The 25333-nt window shown below is 38.1% G+C and overlaps 1 protein-coding gene across 22 annotated transcripts in view; it reads left to right on the top strand.

Moving 5' to 3' along the window:
- RBFOX2 (RNA binding fox-1 homolog 2) overlaps positions 1–25333 on the top strand; it is a 266538-nt gene that overhangs the window by 65618 nt on the left and 175587 nt on the right. For all 22 annotated transcript variants that reach the window (XR_014233308.1, XM_082350337.1, XM_082350339.1 and 19 more), the window contains exon 2: positions 11721–11771. Coding sequence is in view for 21 of the 22 variants with exons in the window: in XM_082350337.1 (XP_082206463.1) it covers positions 11721–11771 (51 nt within the window). In the remaining variant the exon portion in view is untranslated. The remainder of the gene's footprint in view (positions 1–11720; positions 11772–25333) is intronic.

The raw sequence follows: 25333 nt of genomic DNA, 5'->3' as shown, positions 1-25333 counted from the left end.
AGTTTGAGAGCTGCTGCTCTCATTTTTATTTTTTAATAATGGTTGAGATCTCTTAAATTAAATCAGTCATGAATGGGTCTTGACTCAGTTTGAAAATACACTGAGCCAGAGTTACAGGAATTGCATTGTGAAGGCAGGTAGCACTTTGCTAGATTTTACTAAAGTTGAGTTGATGTGGGAGAACACCCTAAGGTGCAAAGTAAATTGAGTAAAGTTTAGATCTGGAAATTAGCTATTTGCAGTCATCCTTCAAACCCCATCCAGATCTTGCCTCCCATGACTTCCCGTGTTTGTAATTTCTTCATGCCTTTCTCACTCCATTATCAACTTTGTACACTTGTTCCCTCTGGACCTTATATTTACATTTTATTGCGTGATTCATGTTGTGCTTGTTTACATGCCTGTCTCTCTTACTAGACTATGAGTTCCTTAAGAAAAGAATCAGTAACTTATTTGTCTTTCTATTTCTGCCATAGTGCCAGACATATGAATGTCCTTCAGTAAATATTTGTTGAAGGAATAAATAAATGGGGAGAAAAAGGGAATGACCAGGTGAGGCCAGATTTAGAGTGTTTGGAACTTGATCATGTAAGCAGTGGAGGGCCATTAGCATGGGAGTGATATGAGTGGTGTTTGATGAATTACCCTGGCCTGGTAAGAAAATTGGGAAGAGGTGGATGGAGACTGCTGGACCAGCTAAGAAGCTATTATTCAGTTATTTAGGCTTCACTCAGATGACCCAGGCCTGGATTAAGGTGAATGCTTTTGCCAGAGGTAATGAAATATATGTGTCCTGAAAAATATTTACAATAACAGAAACATAATAATACCCCTATTACCTAATATTTATTGCATACTTATAATATCCTGAATACAGTTTTAAGGGCTTTATGTGTATTATCTCATTTAATCTTCACAGCGTCCTTGAGAAGGTACTGTTATTATTCCTAATTTTTGATGGTTAAGTGAAAACAATATGTATTCGTTGTTGAAAAATTGGAAAGTACAGATAGGCAAAAGAAAAAAAAAATGTATGTCACTCTATAAACCCAAACTCAACATCAAGACATATAATCACTAAACATTTTGGGATACATCCTTTTAGACTTAAGGAAAAAAAAGTTATGTATATGTGCTATAAATGCCTGAATATGAGGAAACTCTATATAAGGCTTTAAGTTGTTTTTCCATTGAAAGGACAAGCCAACCTAAATATATAAATTTTTAGGGATGTTGATGAAATAAGCAAATGTCTTTAAAATACTGATTTTATTTATGCACACATGCCTGTTCAAAGTCTTATGTAATAATTTAGAAACATTTTATTTTCTATGGTTTTAGGAAGAAAATTTATACATACTCTATGGCATCAGTATCTGTATCATTGCTTAGAACCACTTTGAGTCCTCAAGTAGTTTTCCAGGGTATATATTGAGATGTGACACTTTTTTGAATCCATATCTGTTGTAGTCACTGATGATTTTATTTCAAGCTACAAGTACCCATTCAAATAACATCATTATCACCATATTGTATACTGCATTGCTTTTCAAAAAATGTTTTTATTGAGATGAAATTCATATAACATATAACTAGTCTTTTAGAAGTGAACAATTTGGTGGTATTTAGTACATTCACAGTATTGTGCAGACACCACCCCTATCTAGTTCCAAAAATTTTTATCACCCCATACCTATTAAGCAGTCACCCGCCATTAAGCAGTCATCCTCCATTTCCCCTTCCTTCTATCTGCTTTCTGCCTCTATGAATTTACCTCTTCTTGGTATTTCATATAAATGTAATTATACAATATGAGACCTTTTGTGTCTGGCTTTTTTCATGTACCATCATGTTTTAAAGGTTCATTCATGTTGTAGCATGTATCAGCACTTTGTTCCTTTTTAAAGCTGAATAATATTCCTTTGTATGTGTATACAATTATTTATTTATTCGTTCATTGATGGACATTTGTGTTATTTCCACATCTCAGCTATTTTGCATAGTGTGTACAAGTACTTATATGAGTACTTGTTTTTAATTCCTTGGGGAATATACCTAGCAGTGGAATTGCTGGGCCGTGCGGTAGTTCGATATTTAACTTTTTGAGGAACCGCCAGGCTATTTTCTTTAGTAGCTACACCATTTTATATTCCTACCAGCAGTGTACAAGAGTTGGTCAATTTATTTTTAATGAGGAACACAATATGATGGGGAAAGTAAAGAGAAAATATGTGTGGCCTTCGAGTTTATTAGAGCTTTGTATTTCAGATTTTGCTTGATGGACTTATTAAATATTTAGCATCATTTCAGCGCCAAGAATGAAATTTAGCTTAGGGAGATGTATCTAATCTATTTTAAGTGGCAAACAGACTAAGAAGTGAAGATCAGAGAAGTGAAAGAAGGGAAATTTAAATAGACTGTAAAACTCCTTGAGGACAAAGGCCCTATTCATCTTTGTATCCTCTGCATTTAATAAAATACTTGGCATGTCATAAGCTGTATTGGGGGGGTGTCCCCAAGACTTGCCCAGCTCCAATGATCTGCTAGGATTTACAGAATTCATTGTATAGACATATTCATGGCTATGATTTATAACAGTGAAAGGATACAAAGCAAAATCACCAAGGGAAAAATTGCATGGGGTGAAGTCCAGAAGAAATCAGGCTCCAACTTCCTAGAGTTCTCTTGCAGTTGAGTCACGCAGGATGTGCTTACTTCCTTCAGCCAGTGGTGGCAGTGTTGCCTACCAGGGAAGCTCATTAGACTTAGTGCTGAAATTTTTCTTTTTGGGGCACGGCTGGGAAGGGTTGTTCACATAGGCACTCTCTGCCTAGCACATGCTCAAATTCTAGACTCCCAGGAGGAAAGCAGTGTTTGGCATAAACCGTATTGTTTGCACAGTTTAGGCACAGTGAGCCACTCTTACTAGTTCTGGGAATAGAACCCTCCATCTAAGTTCCCAGGCACCAGTCAAGGCCAACCAACAAACTGCCCTTTCTAAGTATAGCAGCCAGGACTGCTTTGTTCATTCTTTTCCGGTACATAGATGTTTAGTTCTTTAAAAAGTGTTGCTAGGTTCTGTGAAGAAAAATAAATGCTATAGTAGGGAATCTGAGTATAAGACCAACCTGGATTTGCATTATGGTAGACAAATTGCATCATTTTCTGAGCCTCAGTTTTCTTAATATTGAGAGATATATTACAGAGTTTTAGTGAGAATACAAAGTGATAACGTATAGAAAACATGAAGCATAATGACTGTCCTGTGTGAAATAAGTGGCTATTAGCATTTTGTTTCAGCTCATGTGTACCAATCTGGGTCCAGTCAGGATAAAGAGACTATAAGTAATTTAGACAAGGAATTTAACATAAAGAATTGTTTACTCTAACAGCAGATTGAATTAATAAGGGATTGGCTTGTAAGAAGTAAAGAGAACTCTAAGGAATAGCAGATGTAATACAGTAGATATAAAATAATGTAATAATATGATTGATAGATGATAATATATCATTAGTATAAAGTTAATTTATAACAGCAACTATCCTTAGGGCTGAGATAAAGCACCCCCAAAATGAGCTGTCTCTTTAAAAAAAGATGGGGTATTTGGGGTAGAAGTGGTGAGTGTAACAAAGAGCTACTGTCTGTCAGTTTTCTTGATGGGGAGGTGGGACGAATTACCCTATGTTTTATTTTATTCTATTGTAGTGTGAAAGTTTAGTCGACCAGTTACCCATTGGACCTTCTGTTGGGCCTGTGTTGTTAGATACTACCAGATTCATATCCCTTGTAAGCCCTCTTATCTTTGGGAACCTTGAACCCTGTATGGTTTGGATGCGGAATGATGTCCTGTGGTTGCTAAGCAGTCTCTTTTCCTGACCCTACTTGTTGCTAGGATTTGTTTTTGTACGTAATAGCATGGGAACTTCGGTACATCTTCAGTTCCTGTGGTGTTCCCTTCCATGTCCCTGTTCAAAAGTAGGCTTACTACTTGAAAAACTACTTGGGCTGCAAAACAAGGTAATGAAATACCCTGGGAATTTGCTTTTGATTCTTTTTTTTTTGATTTGCTTTTTTTTTTTTTCCCCTAGCCATTATGGTCTAAATCAGTCTTTCCCTCCATTGCTAAATGTAAGGTAATGTGAAATTAATTTTCAGTTGGGAGTAAGTCAGTGAAAAATTTGGGCTTGTACCATTGCCCAAGCTTTGTTTGTTAGAGGACAGCTTCATTCTTCCTTTCCTTTGCTTCCTTTTACTTTCCTCTCCCCAAATTGCATGGTGGCAAGAATTTATTTTGTTCCATTCTCAGTATTTTTCTTCCCCTTCCATTTTGTGAAATTGGTTTGATTTTGTTAGACACAAAAGAAAAACAATAGGGTGGGTTAAATTTTTTTTTCTGTTTGCTTGGTATAACTTCCTTTGTGCATTTCCAGTTTTCTGCACCTGCTCCTAGACAACCCTCATCATTGATGGAGGCCAGTAAGAAATACTCTTGTAATAAATCTCTGGACGCTGAACACATGACCTGTTAAGTAGGTGAAACCAAGGGAGACGGCAGAGTGGTGTCTTCCCTAGGCTCCTCAGTTAGTGTTTTATTGATATTGCTTAGGATTTATAGCTAGCATGTTATTTTTTTAAATTAATTAATTTATTTTATTTTTGGCTGTGTTGGGTCTTCGTTGCTGCACGCAGGCTTTCTCTCGTTGCAGTGAGTGGGAGCTACTCTTCATTGCTATGTGCGGGCTTCTCATTGCGGTGGCTTCTCTTGTTGCGGAGCACGGGCTCTAGGCGCTCGGGCTTCAGTAGTTGTGGCACGCAGGCTCAGTAGTTGTGGCTCGTGGGCTGTAGAGCGCAGGCTCAGTCGTTGTGGCTCATGGGCTTAGTTGCTCCGCAGCATGTGGGATCTTCCCGGACCAGGGATCGAACCTGTGTCCCCTGCAATGGCAGGCAGATTCTTAACCGCTGTGCCGCCAGGGAAGTCCTGCTAGTATGTTATATCACTGCTATATTTCTGTACCGAAAGCAGGGCTTTGTTGATTTTCAGTTTTGTTAAGTCCTCTTAGTATCTCTCTTTTAACTGTATTTTTTAAATGCTTAAGGAAGCAGTTCTTTTCTATTGTACCTCCCAGATGCAGTATTCTGGGTAATTTTCATTTGGAATGGGCAAATATATTGGCCCATTATGTATATCTAAATAATCATTTAGAAATGATGTTGATGATTTTCAGAATGCATTTAGAAAAGTGGCTTTAAAATCCATTGTGTCTTTTCAGCATGCATCAGTCCATCACAGTGTGAAGGTCTTGTCCTCCAATAAGAGGTTAGAGGCTATTACCCACTCACCTCTCCCCCCCCACCCCCAAATCCCATACACACTTTTCCAAAAGATCTTCTGGAGTCCTGTCGTTCTTCTTTTTTTTTTTTTTTTTAGGGGGACAGATTTGGAGGCGTATTAATATATATAATGTTTTAACAATATATAATGCTTTTCTGTAGAGTCTTCGTTTCTGTGTGAGGGCTTTCTCTAGTTGCGGCAAGTGGGGACCACTCTTCATCGCGGTGCGCGGGCCTCTCACCATCGCGGCCTCTCTTGTTGCGGAGCACAGGCTCCAGACGCGCAGGCTCGGTAATTGTGGCTCACGGGCCCAGTTGCTCCATGGCATGTGGGATCTTCCCAGACCAGGGCTCGAACCCGTGTCCCCTGCATTGGCAGGCAGATTCTCAACCACTGCGCCACCAGGGAAGCCCCTGTCGTTCTTCTTATAGGTGTTAGTTATGTTATCAATCACATTATTTTATAATTATTTTGACTCACAGCTCCTCAAGGGCAGGGATACCAGCACTGTACTTGTCATAGAGCAGTTGTTGAATCCACTTTTACCGAATGAACGAAGATTCTTCTGCTTAAATGGATTTTTCAAACATAGGTGCAATGGGAGCTTCTAAGCAGCTAGTGAAGAATACAAATGTCAGGTAATATTTTTCTTCACTTCCTTCAGTGTCCGTTGTACGTGCACGATCCATCACAGTTGCTGTATTTGCCAGTTACTTAAGGATCCTTCTGTTACTCTTTCACACACTCACTTACCAGAAGCTTCTAAACAGGTTTCATTGCTATCTCTGTAGTAAAATTCTTATGGTTGGTATTTTATTTCTTATATATTCTTTTTATTTTTGAGCAGCTTCTGTGCCTTGGCAGTCAGTTTCTAAGTCTTTCAGTCTTACTAGGTCAATAACTCTTGCTTATAGCAGTATAGCTGCCTTTCCTCTTTGGAGTTTAACACATCTGATTTCTGTCCCATCTGTTCCATTAGCTTGCCTTGTAATTCCATGTCTGCTATAAATTTCAGTTATTTATGTATAACTGAATCACTTTGCTGTACACCTGAAACTAATACAACATTGTTAATCAACTATACTCCAATATGAAATAAAAATTTTAAAAAATAATAACTTTCAGTTATTATTTTTACACTGATTAAAAACTCAGATCTGCATGTTTTTAGACAATCATAGTAATCTCTACCAGGACCAGTACTGGTTTGTACTAGTTGTCATGAAGTAGCAGAAGTACTGGGAATAGAGTTAAAAGACCTAAGTCTGAAGGCAGCTCAGCCACTATCATTAGCTATTTGGCCTTGAGCAAATCATTTAATCTCTCTGAAATTCAGTTTTGTCATCTGTAAAATGAGGGTTATAAAACCTATTTTCTGCATCGTGAGAACTAAATAAGATTATGTGAAGGTGTTTTGTACATTATAAAACACTGGTAATAGTGACTTCTTTGGTTCTTTTTTATGCTCTAAGTAATACATGAATTTTACATTTTGTAAATTCAAATAATTCAGATAAAGCATGCCCTCTCTACCTTCCACAGATCTCATTCTTCTCCCTAGAGGGAACCACTGTTAGAAGTTTGTTGTATATCCTTCTAGATCTTCTCTATGCATTTATTTACTTTTTTATATGCATGTAGAAATACCTCTTTTTGTATTGTGATTTAAAGGAATAGCACACCGACTGTTTTGCTGTCATTTAATATGATTTGAGATAGTTCATTGAGATTTTACCTTTTAAAACACTTGCAGTTTAACAGAGGATGTTGAATAGTCAACAATATCAACAATAGTTGATAACACTACTTCTCTATTATTGAGGTGCTTTTTAGTTTTTCAGTGTTGCAAACAGCACTGCACTGAAAAATCTTTGCACATGCTTCTTTGAGCACAAGTTCAGGTGATTCTCTAGTAGATAAAGAGATCAGAGATATGAAATTACAAGAAGGTATGAGTATTTAATATTTTAATAATTATTGTCAAATTGCTTTCCAAAAGAGTAGTCCCAGTATGCTTATCTTCCTACTATTAGATGTGAAGATATCTATTTACTCTTCTTCCTGCCAATTTGTCATATTTTCATTTTCATATTTGTCAGTCTATGGGTGGAAAGTGATACCTCAACTCTAAATGTTCACAGGCAGCAGTGGTTTGTGAGTATAACTGGAAACAACTTAAATATCTATTAACAGGAAAACAAGAGGGGAAAATAAATTGTGACATAGTCATAAGATAGAATATTAAGCAGTAGTCAAAATTAGTGAAATATAGTGACATGCGTAAGTGGAGATAAATCTCGTAATATGAGAAAAAAGGAAATTGCTATACAATAGGATTCATTTCTATAAAATTCAAAAACATGCAAAGTTCATGCATTTTGAAGGGACAGATATATACGTGGTAAAATTAAAAACGAAAGCAAACCTTTGTCGTTAAGTGTAGTCCACTTTCAGAGAGGCGGTGGTGTCTGAGTGCTGGAGAGTTCCAGGTAGCCTCGGGTGAGAGATGGGGAAGAAACGAGGACTACTTTGCTAAGCAGGTGAAGGAGGAAGTCCGTTTCCTCTGGCACATCTCTGTGTACCTGTTACATCTGTCTTTGCTGTTAAAGTTTTTGACAATACTTGCTTGTAGGAATGTACTTTTTTTTTCTTTACAAAAAGTTTTCTGCATTGTTGAACTCAAGAATATAGTTTATACATGGGATATCTCTGGGAGTGACAAATCTTTGTTAGTGATGCTTTTGGGTGTTTTTGATGACTTTCTTCATCCTATAACTCCTTCCTCAGACAATCTTGAAATTTACTGTAGAGGAATAATATGGAATGGTTATTAGAGAATTTGATAAAGCGGGAGGAACAGGGGCTTTGGAGTCCAACAGACCTGGGTTAAAAGTTTGACTTTTCCACCTATTAATCTGTGCTTTATTATCTCCTTCTCTTTGCCACTTTCTCTTACTCCTCCCCTCCATCCTGAAACCATGCCTGATTGGTTGCTCAATATCTAGTGGTTATTATCACATTTATCATCATCATTGTTAAAATCTGTAGAGAATGGTATTGAAGTAAATGTATAGACTCCAGAACAAACAAGGCACTTGGGGATTTCGGAAGGAGCCCTGTTCTTTTTGTTATGGTCTAAGCTGCGTGTGTCTCCCCTGTAAAAATTTGTAGGAAAATAGCCAGCCAACATTGCCTATTATTATTATTTTTAAATAACAGGTTTATTGACCTATAATTCACAGACCATAAATCTCACCCTTTTAAAGTGTTTTTAGTGGTTTTTAGTGTTTTGTGGTTTTAAGCAAAATCATAGAGTTGTGAGTCCATCATCACTAATTCCAGAACATTTTCATCACCAAAAGTAAAACCCAGTACCCATTGGCAGTCACTCCCTTTAGTCCCTGGAGCTACTAATCTACTTTCTTTCTCCATAGATTTGCCCCTTCTGAATATCTCATATAAATGGAATCATATAATTTGTGGCCTATTGTCTCTGGCTTTTTTCACTTAGCATGATGTTTTTAAAATTCATCTTTGTTGTATCAGCACTTCATTCCTTTTATTGCCAAATAATATTCAGTTATAGATATACAATACTTTGCCTATCCACTTATCAATTGATGGGCATTTGGATTATTTCAACTTTTTGGCTATTATGAAATAATTCTGCTATGAACATTTGTGTACAAGGCTTTGTGTGGATGTATGTTTCCAGTTTTCTTGGTTATACCTAGTGTGGAATTGCTGGGTCACATGGTAACTCTTTTTTAACATTTTGAGGGACTTCCAAACTATTTCCAAAGTGCCTGCACCATTTTATAGTCCCAACAGCAATGTATGAGATTCCGGTCTCTCCACGTTGTTGTTATCACTTGTTATTGTCTGACTTCTTGATTATAACCATCCTAGTGGGTGTGAAGTGTTATCTCATTGTGGTTTTGATTTGCATTTTCCTAATGACCAACAGTGTTGAGTATCTTTTTATGTGCTTATTGGCCATTTGTATATCCTGTTTGGGGAACTTCCTGTTTGCAACTTTTGCCCACTTAAAAATTTGGGTTGTCTTTCTGAGAGTTCTTTTATATTCTGACTACAAGTCCCTTATTGGACAAAGGATTTGCAAATATTTTCTCCCATTCTGTTAGTTGTCTTCCCACTTACTTGATGGTGTCTTTTCTTCCCCAGCTTTATTGAGACATAATTGGCATTAACATTGTGTAAGTTTAACATGTACAACTTGTTGGTTTGATACACTTAATATGTTGCAAAGTGATTACCACCATACCTTTAACTAACACCTGCAACATGTCACATAATTACCATTTATTTTTTGTGGTGAGAACATTTACAATCTACTCTCTTAGCAACTTTCAAGTATATCATTCAGTATTGTTAACTATAATCACTCTGTGTACATTAGATCTCCAGAATTGATGGTGTCCTTTGAAGCACAAAAGTTTTAAATTTTGATGAAGTCCATTTATCTATTTTTCGTCATTTGTGTCTTTATAGTCATATTGAAGAAACCATTGCCTATCCAAAGGTCATGAAGATTTAATCCTTTGTTTTCTTCTAAGAGTTTTATGATTTTAGGTCTGTGATCTATCTTGAGTTAATTTTGTATATGGTGTAAGATAGAGTTCCAACTTTATTCTTTGACATGGCATATCCAGTTGTCCCAGCACCATTTGTTGAAAAGGCTATTCTTTCTTCCATTGCTTTTCTTGGCACCCTTTTGAAAACTCAGTTGATTGTAACTGCAAGAGTTTATTTCTGGACTCTCAGTTGTACTTCATTGGTCTGTACGTCTGTTCTTAGGCAGTATTACACTGTCCTGATTACTGTAGCTTTGTAATGTGAGTCCTTCAACTTTGTTCTTTCTCGGGATCATTTTGGCACCTATAATTTTTAAAGGCAGTTATCTTTGGTGTACTCTCTTTAGGGAGACTTAATTTATAAATGTCCAAAATAGAGATTTAGGAAAAAAAAGGAGAACTTGGGTTGTCTATGATTGAGTCAGCAACTGAATGCCTAATAATTTCTGGTTATTGAACCTCATTTATTTATTTACACATTCTTCTGAATGTCCACCATGTGTTAGACACTGTGCTAGGTTGTGGGGAAACCATGATGAACAAGACATGGGGTCTGTGCAGGGAGCTTAAGTTGACCCCTGGCTTTCATGTTTTTGAAAGGAGGTGGACTTTCGATGATCAAAGATATGGATATAATCATAGCAGATGTACCATCAGGTGGCAGGTGGCAGGTTTACTCTCGTCATAAATGAAGGTCCTATCAATGAAAATTCTTCTTAACTTACTGTTCTGCTAGTAGGAATGGAAGAAGAGGATGCATATCTTTCAGATAGCTGTGTTGAGCACCTTGGAAAAACTATGAAAGCACTGTGTTCTCATTTACACCTTTGTGTGCACATGTATCTCCTCCCATTTAAAAGTTCCCTTGAAGGCAAGGGGCTTGTTTTACTGACTTATTCTGTCAGTCATCTAAACAGAACTTTGAAAATATTAGGTATTCAATATATGTTCACTGAATAATTGAATGAGTCAAGTAAGCCATAAGTGAGTGCTCATATTGTATGACATTGTATTAAATTAGGGTTTGCATAGCTTTTATTCGCTATCATTCTTGCCCTCAAGGATCTTGATTTAATGGTTAATGTGAGGATGAGGCACTCAGTATGAAACACCTTTACAAAAAGAAGATGTATTAAATTATAAATAATATGAAAAGTAAATTGTACAAATAACCCAGTAAATTTTAACTTATTACACATATTAGGAGTCACTTGAGTTCATAGGATGATGTAGGATGGTAGAGGAAGTCCGGAACAGAGGTGGACTTTCATCTAGGTTTAAAAGAACTGAAGGAAAGCAGATTGATAGAGGGGAGGGACTAAAACTTTACCAGGTCAAGAGACAGTTCTCAGTAGGGGTGGTACTGTCTCCTTCCTAACAAGGGGACTTTTGGAAATGTGTGGAAGTTTTTGGTTTTCCTAGTGTTCAGGACACTGAAAGCCTACTGGCTTTTAGAAGTTAAGGGCCAGGCATACTAGAGTCCCACAGTGTGAAGTTAGGAATTGATCTGCCCCAAATCCCAGTAGTGCTCTGTTTGAGATACACTGAGAAGGAAACATGTAGCTGTACAAGGAGGAACGTGGTGCTTATGAATAGTGCTCCTAAGCAAATACTGTTTTTTATTTGTTTTTGTTTTTTTGATATCATACGTGCTAAACTGAGAGATGTATATAGTTAGGTAGAACACCTTAGGAACTGGTGCAGGAATTTATGTTTGATCATTTTGGATGATTTTGATGATTCTCAACACTTTCTTTTGTCTTACGGTTTTCTTTTCTTTCCTTTGTCTTAGAACGAGCCTCTGACCCCAGGTTATCATGGATTCCCAGCACGGGACAGCCAGGTTGGTATAAGCTGTTTATAACTCAGATAATGTGTGTGTGTGTGTGTGTGTGTGTGTGTGTGTTATCTAAGGATGCTATGATAGAGAGCATTTCCTGAAATTATTTATTTTGGAGAGTGATATGGTTAATTTCAGCAATGAATTTACATTTAGAGATATAATAAAATATATTTCTTAACCCTAAAAATATTGTAATCACATTATTGAAATTGTGGATATTATAGGGGGAAAGTCACTCAGGCACAGTCGTAATTGCTTGTTTTTTCTTCTCCAGGCTGTATGATAATTTTTTAACCTGGTTTTCTTGATGTCTCATAATTCTAAATGTTGGACTTGTCTCTTTATTCCCAGCCACTTAGCCCCTGCCTGCACAGACTTTTTGAGTCCCTGCAATAATCTGCAACAAGAAAATTCCATTCTCCTCCCTGGGGGAATTCAGCCTTATGGTTTTAATCAGGGAAGGCTTTCTTGAGAGAGGGAAGTTTCTGCTGCCTTTCTTTGTTAGATAGGGAGGATGATTGGAAAAAGCCCAGGCTTTATTGTGGGTTAGAGCAAAACTGTTTCCTGCCAGGATATCCTCGGTATGGTTTAGGTGAGTGTGTCAAATGCTTTCCCTATCCTTTTGCTATTTGGAGCAGGTGAGGCTGACACAGAGTTAGGGTAGAACAGGTTAGGCTGCCTCAGAGAAATGGTGTGGCTTAAGACACCTAGCCTCTTTGCTATTTGGGGATATTGATCTTCTTCAGGAGATTTAAAATGGTAGCTCCTAGAAACATCTCTCAATTTCTAGCCATCATTTATAGCTTTGAATGTCTATCCACCATTCCTTACAGGGTTGTCCAAAAAAAGCCACCATTATTAGGCTTGTCCAAGGGATATGTCATCAGAGTGCTAAACCAAAGGGTTGACATAGCTCTCCTTTCCAGAACTTAATTAAATCTCATCAAAACCCTGAAGCTGATCTTAAAAAACCAGGATGGCCCCATAATCAATAGTCACCTATTTGAGGGCCTTCCAGATTGAGAGTATTTGCCCAGTTCTGGTACTTTTGGTGTCGTGTTGGCATCAGACTGGTCCCACGTAGGGTATGGAGAAAAGGGGGGAGAGAAAATGCTGCTCATCTCTGTGTTCATCTCCCAGTGGGATAATCATTGTCGGAATTGAAGATTGTCCTATGGAAGCTCTTGGTGAAAGATACGGTCATTTACCCCAAACCTAAAGAGAATATAGAGGGTCTTTCTTTTATTTCTTTCTGCTTTGGATCTGCCCTAGATAGAGCTTCTGTAAGCTGTGAAATTTATGTCCTTTGATAGTATTTCTATATCCTGGCCAAAAAATACTGTTGCCTGGAGATCTAGCCCCCAACAATTCTGATTGAGTGAGTCTAAGATTGGGCTTAGCCTTTCAAATATTTAGAAATTCCTACAGGTGATTTGTGTAGCCAAGGTCAAAAACTACAATCCTATGGGCTGCTTTAAAACAAGTGATATTTTCTATTTCATCGTGTACTTTCTACTTAGGACCCTTAAAACATAAGGGATCATGGTCAGTCTCTGAATCTAGTTTTGTATACTCATGCAAATATTTACTTATAAAATGTTGCTTATTTTGGATACAGGCTTATTTTAGATACAGGAAGGTAAAACTAATCAAAGTTAAGTATGGGAATAGACTTACTGAGTTTAAAAGAATCTGAAAAAGTACTGTATAATGCTGTGTTCTTCCTCTGGGGATTACAGATCAATAAAGAATTAAGCAAAAGGAGTTAAGAGGAATTTGTTAAAGCACAAAAAGTAGTCTCTGCTTGGAACTACTTTATTTTTCCTTTCTTTTGCAGCCGGACTCACTTCTGTAGCCTGCACGTTACTCATACTGTCTCTGCTGTAGGCCTATACAGACCCTTTTGCTGTGCTTTATAGCTGCTTAATTTACATAGAGGCACATTCTGATGGTGACAGGTTTATTTTAGTTTATTTTCTTGGGCTTTATTTTGTTTTTCTGTCTGGATCTTTGAATTAGAGACCTTAGCATAGTGCAAACAGGCGAATATTGAATAGCTGCTTGTTGCATTTGATGAATACAGAATCCAAATGAGTCCTGCTAATTAATGTGCCTAACCTTGTGAACTCTCACTTCATGCTCTGAGATTTGGGAGGCATTTATCAGTGTGAAACACTGGTCACTGAGCAGCCCGAGTTGGGCAGAAACTGAACTTGTGATCTTTACAACTTCCCAGAGTGGTTTGGCTCAGCAAATCCAGGAACCAGAGAGTGGGGTGAAGGTGAATTTTAATTGTGTGACTCTTTATTTGCTTTTCCTTATTCTTTTATGTTTCTTTTCTAAATAGATAGGAACCATCCCCAGACAGGATTTCTATCAGCATCTAATGGTGATTTTAAAAGAGATAAAAATGATAATCTTTTGACCACTGCAGAGAGCTTTCATCAATATTTTCTCATCTCATCCTTACCACCACCTCTTGAATGGATAAGGCAAGTATTTCCTTTGGAAGGATAAGGAAACAGGCACACAGAGATTAAAGTGACTTATCCAAGGTAACAGTACAGGTTAGCAGCTGAATAAGCACTGAAATTTGTCCTCTATTTGTTGAGGGTCCTCTATACTGGGGACTCTTGACTCACAAAGGGAAAATGTGGTCATCTGCAGTATGCCTGCTCACTCACTCTACTTATTTATCATTTGGGGGCTTCACAGATCCCTTGATGTTGAACTTATGAATCTAGGAGTCCATGACCCTAGTTAAGAATTATAACAACAAAGTTCCTTAGCACTGAGTGGGCCAGTATTTCACTGTTACAGTGACCCTTTTCACCCTGTTACATACACCCCTGGTAACGCATTTGAATTAAAAACCTGTGAAGGGGGCTTCCCTGGTCGCGCAGTGGTTAAGAATCCGCCTGCCAGTGCAGGGGACATGGGTTCAAGCCCTGTTCCGGGAAGATGCCACATGCCACGGAGCAACTAAGTCGGTATGCCACAACTACTGAGCCTGCGCTTTAGAGCCCGCGAGCCACAACTACTGAGCCCACATGCCACAACTACTGAAGCCCGCGCACCTAGAGCCTGTGCTCTGCAACAAGAGAAGCCACCGCAATGAGAAGCCTGCGCACCACAATGAAGAGTAGCCCCCGCTTGCCGCAACTAGAAGAAAGCCTGTGCGCAGCAACGAAGACCCAACACAGCCAAAAATACATAAATAAAATAAAGTAAATAAAAGATTAAAAAAAAAACCTGCGAAGGAAAGGAGGGGGAAAAGAAACCACCTGTCACCTTGTAGAGGTTTTGCTTTTTTATGCAAGGTCACCTCAGCCTTCTTTCCCAGTTAACAGGCTTTATGGGATGGCAATCCATTGCTTTTCTAAAACTCTCCAAGCACGTCACTGTGCTTGCTAATGTGGTCTCTCCGTGCAAGTGGAGGAGACAAACATTGTTCCAGATTAGCAGAAGTGCAAACCAGCTCAGAAAGGCTGAATGCTTTATCTAAGGCCATGCAGGATTTTAGGTTGATGACACAATGTAGTGGTTTAGATTCCTAGCTGACCATCTCTTTGTGATTTATGTGTACGTGCACATGCTTATGATAGAGTTCCCAAGTGTTGATTAAGGGTGGAATAGTTTGTGGGTTTGTAATGTTCTCTAAATGAGAGAATATTTGTGTGTATTAGCTCCAGAGTTGTTATTCAGGAGGGACCTGGGAGCAGCAATCTGATTAGAAGGGGCCTTAGTTCTGCATAGCAAACTTACTGTTTCTGCTCATATTGTTCGTTTATTTGGAATGGCTTTCAGGGGGCTCCTGGAAAGTACAGTGGGAGTCCTAAGGCTAGCCCCTTGTCTGTCACCTCTTGGTGCCACAACTTATGTCTGTTGTAATTAAGGTGACTGTGTAGTTTATCATTCAAGTTGGGGCACTTTTGAGAGAGAAAAGGGATGCTAATGTGGAAACAGTCCCAGGCAAACTGTGATGAATGGGATGTATGGTCATCCTAGCTATGATTAAAGAAATACAGCAAGTGTTCCCTTAACTGGAGTGATCAGGTTTGGGATTATGGCATGGCGGATTGCCCACAGTTGACCTGTGGACATGAAGCGTTGACATTCACATGGCACAGACTCTTGGTTGGGTTCAGGATGAGAACCTGAAGATGAGAGCACAGACTCTTGGTTGGGTTCAGGTGTTGCATCAGCTATGGAACCAAGAATGTTAGTAAATTATGAAAACTAATGTTGGTGAGGAATTCTGCAGTTTACAGTGTATGCTTCCATGTATCAGTATATTCAGTTTTTTGTTTTTTTAAATTTTATTTATTTATTTATTTATCCATGGCTGCTTTGGGTCCTCGCCTCTGTGCGAGGGCCCCCTCCAGTTGCGGCAAGTGGGGGCCACTCCTCATCGCGGCCTCTCTTGTTGCGGAGCACAGGCTCCAGACGCGCAGGCTCAGTAATTGTGGCTCACGGGCCCAGTCGCTCCGCGGCATGTGGGATCTTTCCAGACCAGGGCTCGAACCCATGTCCCCTGCATTGGCAAGCAGACTCTCAACCACTGCGCCACCGGGGAAGCCCTATATTCAGTTTTGATCTTCAGAATAGCTCTGCTAGGAAGGTCAGGCTTTATTATCCCTATTTGGTAGCTAAGAAAACCAAACCAGAAATTTTTAAATGAATTTCCCCATGTCACAGAATTAGTGGCACAGTTAGACTTGAGTCCTGGATTCTCAGCCTCCATGTCTTGTATTTCCCTCTTGTGTTCTTCTGTCAGTGTTCTCTCCTCTTTGAATGGGGATGTTCTCTTCCTCATGTGACAAGATAAGATACTATGGAATCTTTGGAGAATGTAACAGCTTGGAAAGTCTTCACATGAACTGGAGGTCCCTTGCATAACTTATTTCTATCAAGTTTACTTCTTATTTTGTTTGTTAAAATAGCTTATGGTCTACAGTTTGTCTTTTTGTATTTTATTAACTTACTTACTTTGCTTGCCAGCAGCACTGTGGACTGTGATTATGATTTGCTGTTTAGATTAGAGAACACTGCTTTCCTGGGAGTGTCAAGAAAAACATGCCCATGAGGAAGGACATAAACCTTCCTTTTATAATTTTGCATCTTTACGGTAAAGAAAATTAATGTCACAGTATTAGACTCTGATTTTTTAAATGCTAGTCAGTGGCTCCTTAGAAAAATTTTTCCTTCACTTTTCTAAAAGTCTGTTGAAAACTATTATATGGACATGCTCAAGTGATTCCCCCAAAATGGAAATATCAAAGGAGATGTTTAAGTTGACAGATGTGACTTGGATAATTAGGGATTTAAATTTGGAGTAGCAGCCTTACTTTTAATTTAGAGTATAGATTTTAAATGACCTAAGAGATTTTTTTCCCAAAAGTATTTTCTTTCCTCTTAAGAATTTTTAATTTCCTTTTTTCTAACCAGTTATCTTTGTTATCCCTGGAATGGACTTTATTTTTGTCCAGTTTTTTGCAAATGAACTTTCAGGGCTTTTACTTATTTTGATTGGGAGCCATGGGCAATAGCAAATGAATTTTCTGTCATACTCATTTGGTTTGGTGGCAAAGAAATGATGGCTGCTTTTCTTTCCTTGGGGAGATTTGGAATGGAGGACATAGTGAGGGTGTTCAAGTTCTAGCTCAGTGATTTCAAGCTTAAAAAAAAGATGGCAACCTCTAGTAAGTAATACCTTTTGCATTATGACCCAGTACACACACACATACACACACACACACACACATAAATGTAACTTAGAGTTAAATGAGTCTTACCAAATAATACTTAACCCTTACTATGTTCTAAGCACTGATATTTTCCATTCTCTTCCATTCCATTAAAAAAAAAAACCTGTTGATTATGACCAACAGTTGATTGACCAAAATTGATTTTCTGAACCCACTAATGGATTGCAGACTGTAGTTTTGAAAAACAAAATTCTAATAATTGTCATCCTTAAAAATGCCACCTTAAAGAAAACCCATATATAGCCTTTAGTCGCCACTTCACCTTTCCCCATCCCCCGACCCCAGCCCTGAGCAACCTCTAATCTACTTTCCATCTCTGTGGATTTGCGTATTCTGGACATTTCATAAAAACAGAGTCATACAATATCTGGTCTTTTGTGACTGGCTTTTTTCACTTGGCATAATGTTTTCAAGGTTCATCCCTGCTGTAGCATGTGTCAATACTTTATTTCTTTTTTTGGTGGACTGTATCCCATTGTATGGATTTAGGAGTATTTCTATGTGCGCTTACTGTCTACCTCTGTAATTCATCCTCTCCCCCCTCTTACCATCAGCTTCAGCCTCACTGGGCATTCTTTCCATCTTTGAACTCGTCGAGCTTGATCTCAGCTTCAGGTCTGTGGAATCACTGTCTCCTCTCCCTCAGATCTGCAGTGCTCTTGACCCAGATCTTCACCTTCTCATTCAGGTCACAGGGACAAAGTTTACTCCTCAGAGAAGCTTCCCTGACCACACCAATCTAAAGTTATCCACATACATACCCTGACCATTCAGTCTTATCTTCAGCTCTCTCATCATTATCTGAAATTATCTAGTGTGTGTACTTTATTGTCTGTCTCTCCCACTAAAATATAAGTTCTGTGTAAGCTGTGACTTTGCTTAGAGCAGAGCCTGGCATGTAGGAGGAGATCAATAAGTATTTGTTGGATGAATAAATGAAAATTATTCTCAGTTTAGTGTGAAACTTTTAAAAGGTTTTAAGCAGGGAGCGACATGACCTATTGTACATTTTTTAAAACAACATTGTGGTTGGTGTAAAGAAGGAATTTTTAGAGCCGCCCCCCCCCCCCAGCAAAAGGCAACCTTAGAACTGTCTAGGCAACAGCTTTATCATTTGCTGTGTTTAATATCAGTTCCAGCTAGTACTTAATTGTTGAATGAGAAATTTTATCCCACTGCCCTCTCCCAGTTGGAGACTGGATTAAAATAATAGGTTCAGAAGTAAAATGTTTCATACCTCTCTTATATCTCACAATCCATAGTAATTTGTTTTACTGGCCCTTTTTCTTAACTAAAAATGCTTCTGCTTTGCTTTTAAATTACAAAAAGTATGAAATCGCTTTCTTTTCTTCCTACTAGGTTATCTAGAACCCCACTTTCGGCCTTTATGCAAGATTTATTCACATGGTTGCATCTCTTCAGTATCTGACATCGGATCACCCATCAGTGGTTCAGGTCCTTCTGTGGTGTTGCCTTACACCCTCTAGTGGATGAAAGGCTGGTAGATGCTGCAGCGTCAGCACTTTTCTCAAACCATTAATCAGCTTCAGACTTAGTGTTGCATTTTAGATCATTCCATCCTGTAGATAGTTCATAAGCTTTTCCCTCCTAGGAAAGACCGTTTTATTTATTTTGCTGCTTACAGCCATGTACCTAAATAACATGCTTATTCTGTTATTTCTTGATTTATCGATTTGAGGCTCTATCCTTTGGCTTCCTACTGTTAGAGATGAGAAGGAAGGAGTGTCTGTAAAATTGCTAATTTCTCATTGATTTAACCAAAAAATGGTTAAATCAATGTTTGTTATTGATTTATGTTTACATAATATCTACATTATTATGACTGAATATAGAAGAAACATAATATTATGATTACATTCCCTTATATACTTTTTTGTTTCCCCTGGAGTTATTAAATATATACATACATATATATAGAAAATATATATATTTAATAATTACTTTTTAAAAAGCACTATTGAGATATAATATCCATACCATAAAGTTCACTCAGTGTAAGAGTACTTATTCAGGGATTTTATTAAATTTATAAAGTTGTGTCACCATCACTACAGTCCAGTTTTAGAACGTTTTTGTCATCCCCCTAAATTCTCTTGAATTCTGTTGCAGTCAATCCTTATGCCCACCCCAGCCCCAGACAACCACTGATCTGCTTTCTGACTCTATAAAATTATCTTTTCTGGACATTTCATGTAAATAGAGTCATATAATATGTATGTAGTGTTTTGTGTATGACTTCTTTCATTTTTCATAATGTTTTTGAGGTTCATCCATGTTGTAGTATGTATCACCAGATCATTACTTTTAATTGCTGAATAGTATTCTATTGCATGGATGTACCACATTTTGTTAATCCATTTACCAGTTGATAGATATTTGTATTATTTCCAGTTTGGCTATTATGAGTAATGCTGTTATGAGCACTCACAAGTCTTTGTATGGATATATGTTTTCATTTCTCTTGGGTAGATTTCTAGGAGCGGAATTGCTGGGTTTTATGGTAAATTTATGCTTAACTTTTTTTGGGGGGGTGGTCGCTGAACAGTTGTAATGGAAGTTATTTTTGAAAACTACTCAAGTAAACCATTATCTTTCTATTGCAAATCAAAATAATACCTAGAAAATTAAAGGATTAAATCCAATTTGAAAGGAAAATAAACTGTAGGTAAATATTTGACTAAACCTTATAAAAATTTCAGTGTAGAAATGTGATAGAAGAAATTATAAAAAGTATTATGCTTAACTTTTTAAGAAACTGCCAACCTGTTTTCCAAAGTGGCTTGGTTTTATCCACCTCTTTGATTATACTGAATATATATTGGTATTTCATTGTGGTTTTAATTGCATTTCCCTAATGGTTAACAATGTGGCGTACCTTTTCATGTGCTTATTAGCTAGTCATATGTCTTCTTTGTTGAGATGTGTGTTCAAGTCTTTTGCCCACTTTTTATTTGGTTTTATTTAGTTATACAAATATTTGGTTCATTTGTCCTCTTATTATTGAATTGTAAGAGGTCTTTATATATTCTGGATACAAGTTCTTTGTCATATTTACAATTTGCAAATATTTTTTCTCAGTTATGCGATTTTGTAAGACATATCTTCCTTCCCCCAATAAAACAAAACAAAACTGTGTTTTCATCCTTATGTGCTAAGTTTGGATAAACTCTGCATAACTATCATATGAAAGAGACTATGAAAACAGGCATTTGATTATCTCTTTTCAGACCTGGTGATTGCTCCAAGGAAGATTGGCAGGTTTATAGTGGCTTTGTGTTTGGCTGACACAGCCTTTTCCACATCCTTAGTGGCAAGCATGTTTGGGCAAGAAAGCCCTTAAGGTAGTGAAGAGAAATTATGCTGCTTTCTGCATGTCCTGAGGGATGTGATATGGTAAGGGATCCACCAGACTCATTGGCTTTCATGGAAATTCCTCTGTAGGTGCGCGCACACACACACACACACGCACACACACACACACACACACCCCTGACTTTTGGTTTAAATATCAGCTCTGCCATTGCAGGCTATATGACTTTGGGAAGTTTTTTCTTGAGCCTTCTCTGCGCCTCAGTACATACACACACGCACACACACACCCTGACTTTTGGTTTAAACATCAGCTCTGCTATTGCAGGCTATTTGACTTTGGGAATTTTTTCCTTGAGCCTTCTCTGTGCCTCAATTTCTATAAGATAGGAATAGTATCTACTCTGAAAGGTTGTTGTAGGATTAGAGAAAACATGTACATTTCTTGGCATGTATTAGGGTCAGTAAATCATTTTTCTTGTTTATTTTATCGGAAAGAGGCCTTAGGGAAGCTTTATAAGGAAATGATTAGTTCTCACAGTCTCTGATTTAAGTCTATTTTCTCATTTTCTTTTTTTTTTTTTTTTAATTTATTTATTTTTGGCTGTGTTGGGTCTTTGTTGCTGCACGTGGGCTTTCTCTAGTTGTGGCGAGCGGGGGCTACTCTTCTTGCAGTGTGTGGGCTTCTCGTTGTGGTGGCTTCTCTTGTTGCGGAGCATGGGCTCTAGGTGCACAGGCTTCAGTAGTTGTGGCACACGGGCTCAGTAGTTGTGGCTCGCGGGCTCTAGAGCACAGGCTCAGTAGCTGTGGCGCACAGACTTAGTTGCTCTGCGGCATGTGGGATCTTCCTGGACCAGGGCTCAAACCCGTGTCCCCTGCATTGGCAGGCGGATTCTTAACCACTGCGCCACCAGGGAAGCCCCTCATTTTCTTTTTGATTCTTAGTTATTCACCATGTGAAATGAGTTATATGTATAGATTTGAAATTTCTAGCGAAGGAACATAGCTTTGCCATATTTCCAAGAAAAATATGTCTGTGTGAGGGAAATGACATCTTGTAAATTTATTTACCTAATTCATTATGGGTCTTGGCAGCATAAATATAAAGGGGGAGTTATTTTTGAGACTTCTATGACTTGAACAGAATCTGGTTCAAACTGAACCAGACACTCAAGGCTCTCTGCAACCATCTTGTTCATTATTACCCTACCCACATATTTCTTCAGCTCTGTATGTCTCCTCATAGTCCTTCAACTATCTCTGCTGGATATTGATTTCTTCCTAGTGCCTTTTGCTTGAAATGTTCCTCCTTTTTCCAGCAGAGTCCTAAATATCCTTCAGGATCCCTGGCCACAGCTTAACCTGCTTTATGAAATCTTTCCTAATTGCCTCTAATTATTTGAACTCATTTAACACATCTACATGAACATTTCCATAAGGTTCGGATCAAGGGAGTTGGGGAAGTATTATGAAGATTGTGAGCAAATTATTTAACTTCTCTAAGGCTCAGTTTTCTCATCTGTGAAAGTGAGGATAATAGTGCCTACTTCTGTCAGGTGGTTGTAAGGATTAAATTTTTAAAAACTTCCTAGGTCAACAGTGTCTTATTGGTTGATGTTGTATGCTAACCTCTACCTTTAACTTCCCATGTAGTCTAGAAAAACTCTTCTCATCTCTGGGCCCAGCTTTCTTCTTTATCCTTTAAGGGCTCTTCTGCCTATGTTGGGTTTGATTTTGTGGTTCTTGGGAGTGTCACGCTTCATTGTGGAAACTGTGGGAGCTTTTATCACTTAACGTCCCACCTCTGAATCTACAGGGTTGCTGTGGCTCTGTGGATAGCCGAGTGACTTGAGTCAGAAGAATGGACAGTGTGGCTCTCTTTCCTCTTCTTCCCTCTTCGGTACCTAGTTTCTTGGCACATCCTGTCTTTTATGCCAGAGTTTGACTTCTTCCCCCAGCTTTGCCTGTTTTTGCTCAGTTTGGGGTTGCTGTGATTTTAGGCTGTTAGAACAGTTTGTAGTCCACTATTGACCCAATTGCTTATTAAGTATTTTGTAAATGGATGGATCATAACTTCACTGCTTGACTTTCTAGTAGATTGACCTAATAGTATGTATACAGGCTGTTGATTTATGTTGTAATGAGAGCTCTAATGTGCCCATCAAGAAGAATTATATGACTAAAGATTATTAATCACTGGGACTATTTATAAAAGGAAAATTAGAGAATTTCCTTTATTAGCAATTTTCAAAATTAAGAAATTCACCTGTCTAGATTTACTTAGGGCGGCCAAGTAGTTAGCAGTATCTCCTTGCTCTGGTGGTTAGTACCACCAAGCAACAGATAGTCTTCCCACAACCAGCCCTAGCTACCATTTGGTGAGTTACTTTAAGAAGCTTGATATGTCTCCTCAACCCATTGTTCTTTAACAGACAACCATGGCAGTGATTTAGAATGAAACCAACTAGTCAAGTATAGGATAAGGCAAAAGGCTTTGTAGTTGGTGGACTATATATGTTGTGCGTTTCAGTTTTAGATCAAATATTTTTATTTTTTTAGTAGCATTAGCTGTATACCATTATACTGAGCTGATTTAAGGTTGACTTAGAGAGGCAGGGGAATACAACAGATGACTTACGGTCTTATGTTAGAAACTTTGGTGCCACCACAAAATAATTTCAGCAAGTTCTGTATAATCACGCATTTAAAGGCACGACTCTGATTTCACTGGGTCTCAGACTCTGCTTAGCTTTTATCTGCTGAAGACACTTTAGTGGTTACTCCAGGCCTTCCATGATCTGGCACCAGTCTTTTTCCTTTTGCGTTGTGTAAGGTAGTCTGTGTTTTAGCCACATTATGGGGCGGGATAATGTAGCTTTGAAATCAAATACAGGTTTTAATTCTAAGTTTTTTACTTATGGTGTTCTCTCTGTTTAAATACAATTCATACTTTAAATCCCACTTCAGATGTTCCCCCCTCCATGAAGTCTTGCCTGATGCATTTATTTGGGTACAGACCCTTAATTAATGCCCACCGAACCCCCAAGGCACATTTTTCCTACTTTGTAATAGCACTTTACCACTGCCTGTTGTGTTATGGTGAACAGGTTGGATGACCCACACAGTCCTGTGAGAACAAGGACACTGTCCTACCTCTTGATATTCTTGAATACTTTTACCAGTAAGAATTTGGTAAAGGGACAAATTAAAATAGACTCATCTTCAGCCTTCTTGAAATAGAGAGACTACTGTGTTGTGATTTTTTTCCTATGGACAAAGGAAAAAAAACTTCGTTCAGAATTTAACTAGGTTTTATTGCCTTTGCCTTGCCAAAGCAATATGAAAAATTAATACTTAAGAAGCTAGATATCTGATCCTCAGCAGGAGAGTGCCTCTTACAAGTTTAATGGGTTTGGTCAAGTGGATATTAAATGTAAATCTGTCATTTTATGGAGCCATAGAAGGCTCTTAAAACACTCAATAAATACCCTTATTGAATTAGTAGAACATTTCAACAGGGGACTGCGTGTGTATCTCCTGTTATTAGTATCTTTCATTGTTCCTTTAGAGTGCCTTCAGCCTGTGCTCGCACAAGCTTTGTGCTGTCATGTGGCTCATAGAATCATCTAAGGTAAAGATGCTTCTAGCTCCTTAATTCTATTATTTTGTTATGTTACAGGGAATGCATTTGTTAATTCTGGCAGGTGGGTCTTAATTTCACAGTAACAAATGGGAGGTCCCCATAAAAAGAGAGCTAACATGTATTGAACACTGACTCATTAGGTGCCAGGCCCTGTATAAAGCATTGAGCAAGTATTCAGTATTATTTTATTTCATCCCATTTGCAGGTGAGGAAACCCAGGCTCAAAGAGATTTAAGCCATCGCCCATGGCTATGTAGCTGTTAATTAGGGAATTTTTAAATGTGTTAGATTTCAAAGTTTATGATATTTCCACTCTGCATCATGTCTTTTACTTATTTACTTTTATTTGAATTTTTTTTTTAACATTTTACTTGCACGTTTGATTTTTCTTTGGTCAGCAGCAAATGTTAATTCCCTACTTGCTCCCCTCCCTGCCCTTTAGTGAGGGGATGATAATTCTGTATTATGTTTCTGTAGTCCTCTAATTTACACAGCACTTCATATCCATTCTTGTTTGATCTTGGTGAGTGGCGGTCTGCATGCAGGGGGGCAGGGTTTTCATCGCCACTGGCAGCTGAGGAAATTAAGATTTACAGTTTTGTGACAGATTTGCCAAAGGTGGTAATAATAAGTGGCACCAAAATTAGCTTTTGTTTTGAAGAGGAACACTGATCTACAGACTAAATTTTTTAGCAGCAAGTTCTCTTCTTCAAACAAATTATATGAACACAATATATAAAAATATAAGTGGAGTGGTCCTAGTAGAAAAGATGTGGAAGGCCTGGGGCCCCACCCTCTGGGTTTCCTGTGCCCATGAGGCC

The sequence above is a fragment of the Balaenoptera borealis genome (assembly GCF_965194805.1).
Source record: "Balaenoptera borealis genome assembly, chromosome: 13".
NCBI classification, from domain to species: Eukaryota; Metazoa; Chordata; class Mammalia; order Artiodactyla; family Balaenopteridae; genus Balaenoptera; species Balaenoptera borealis.
Note: the sequence above shows the minus strand (reverse complement) of the source record. Positions and strands in the feature narration are given on the sequence as shown.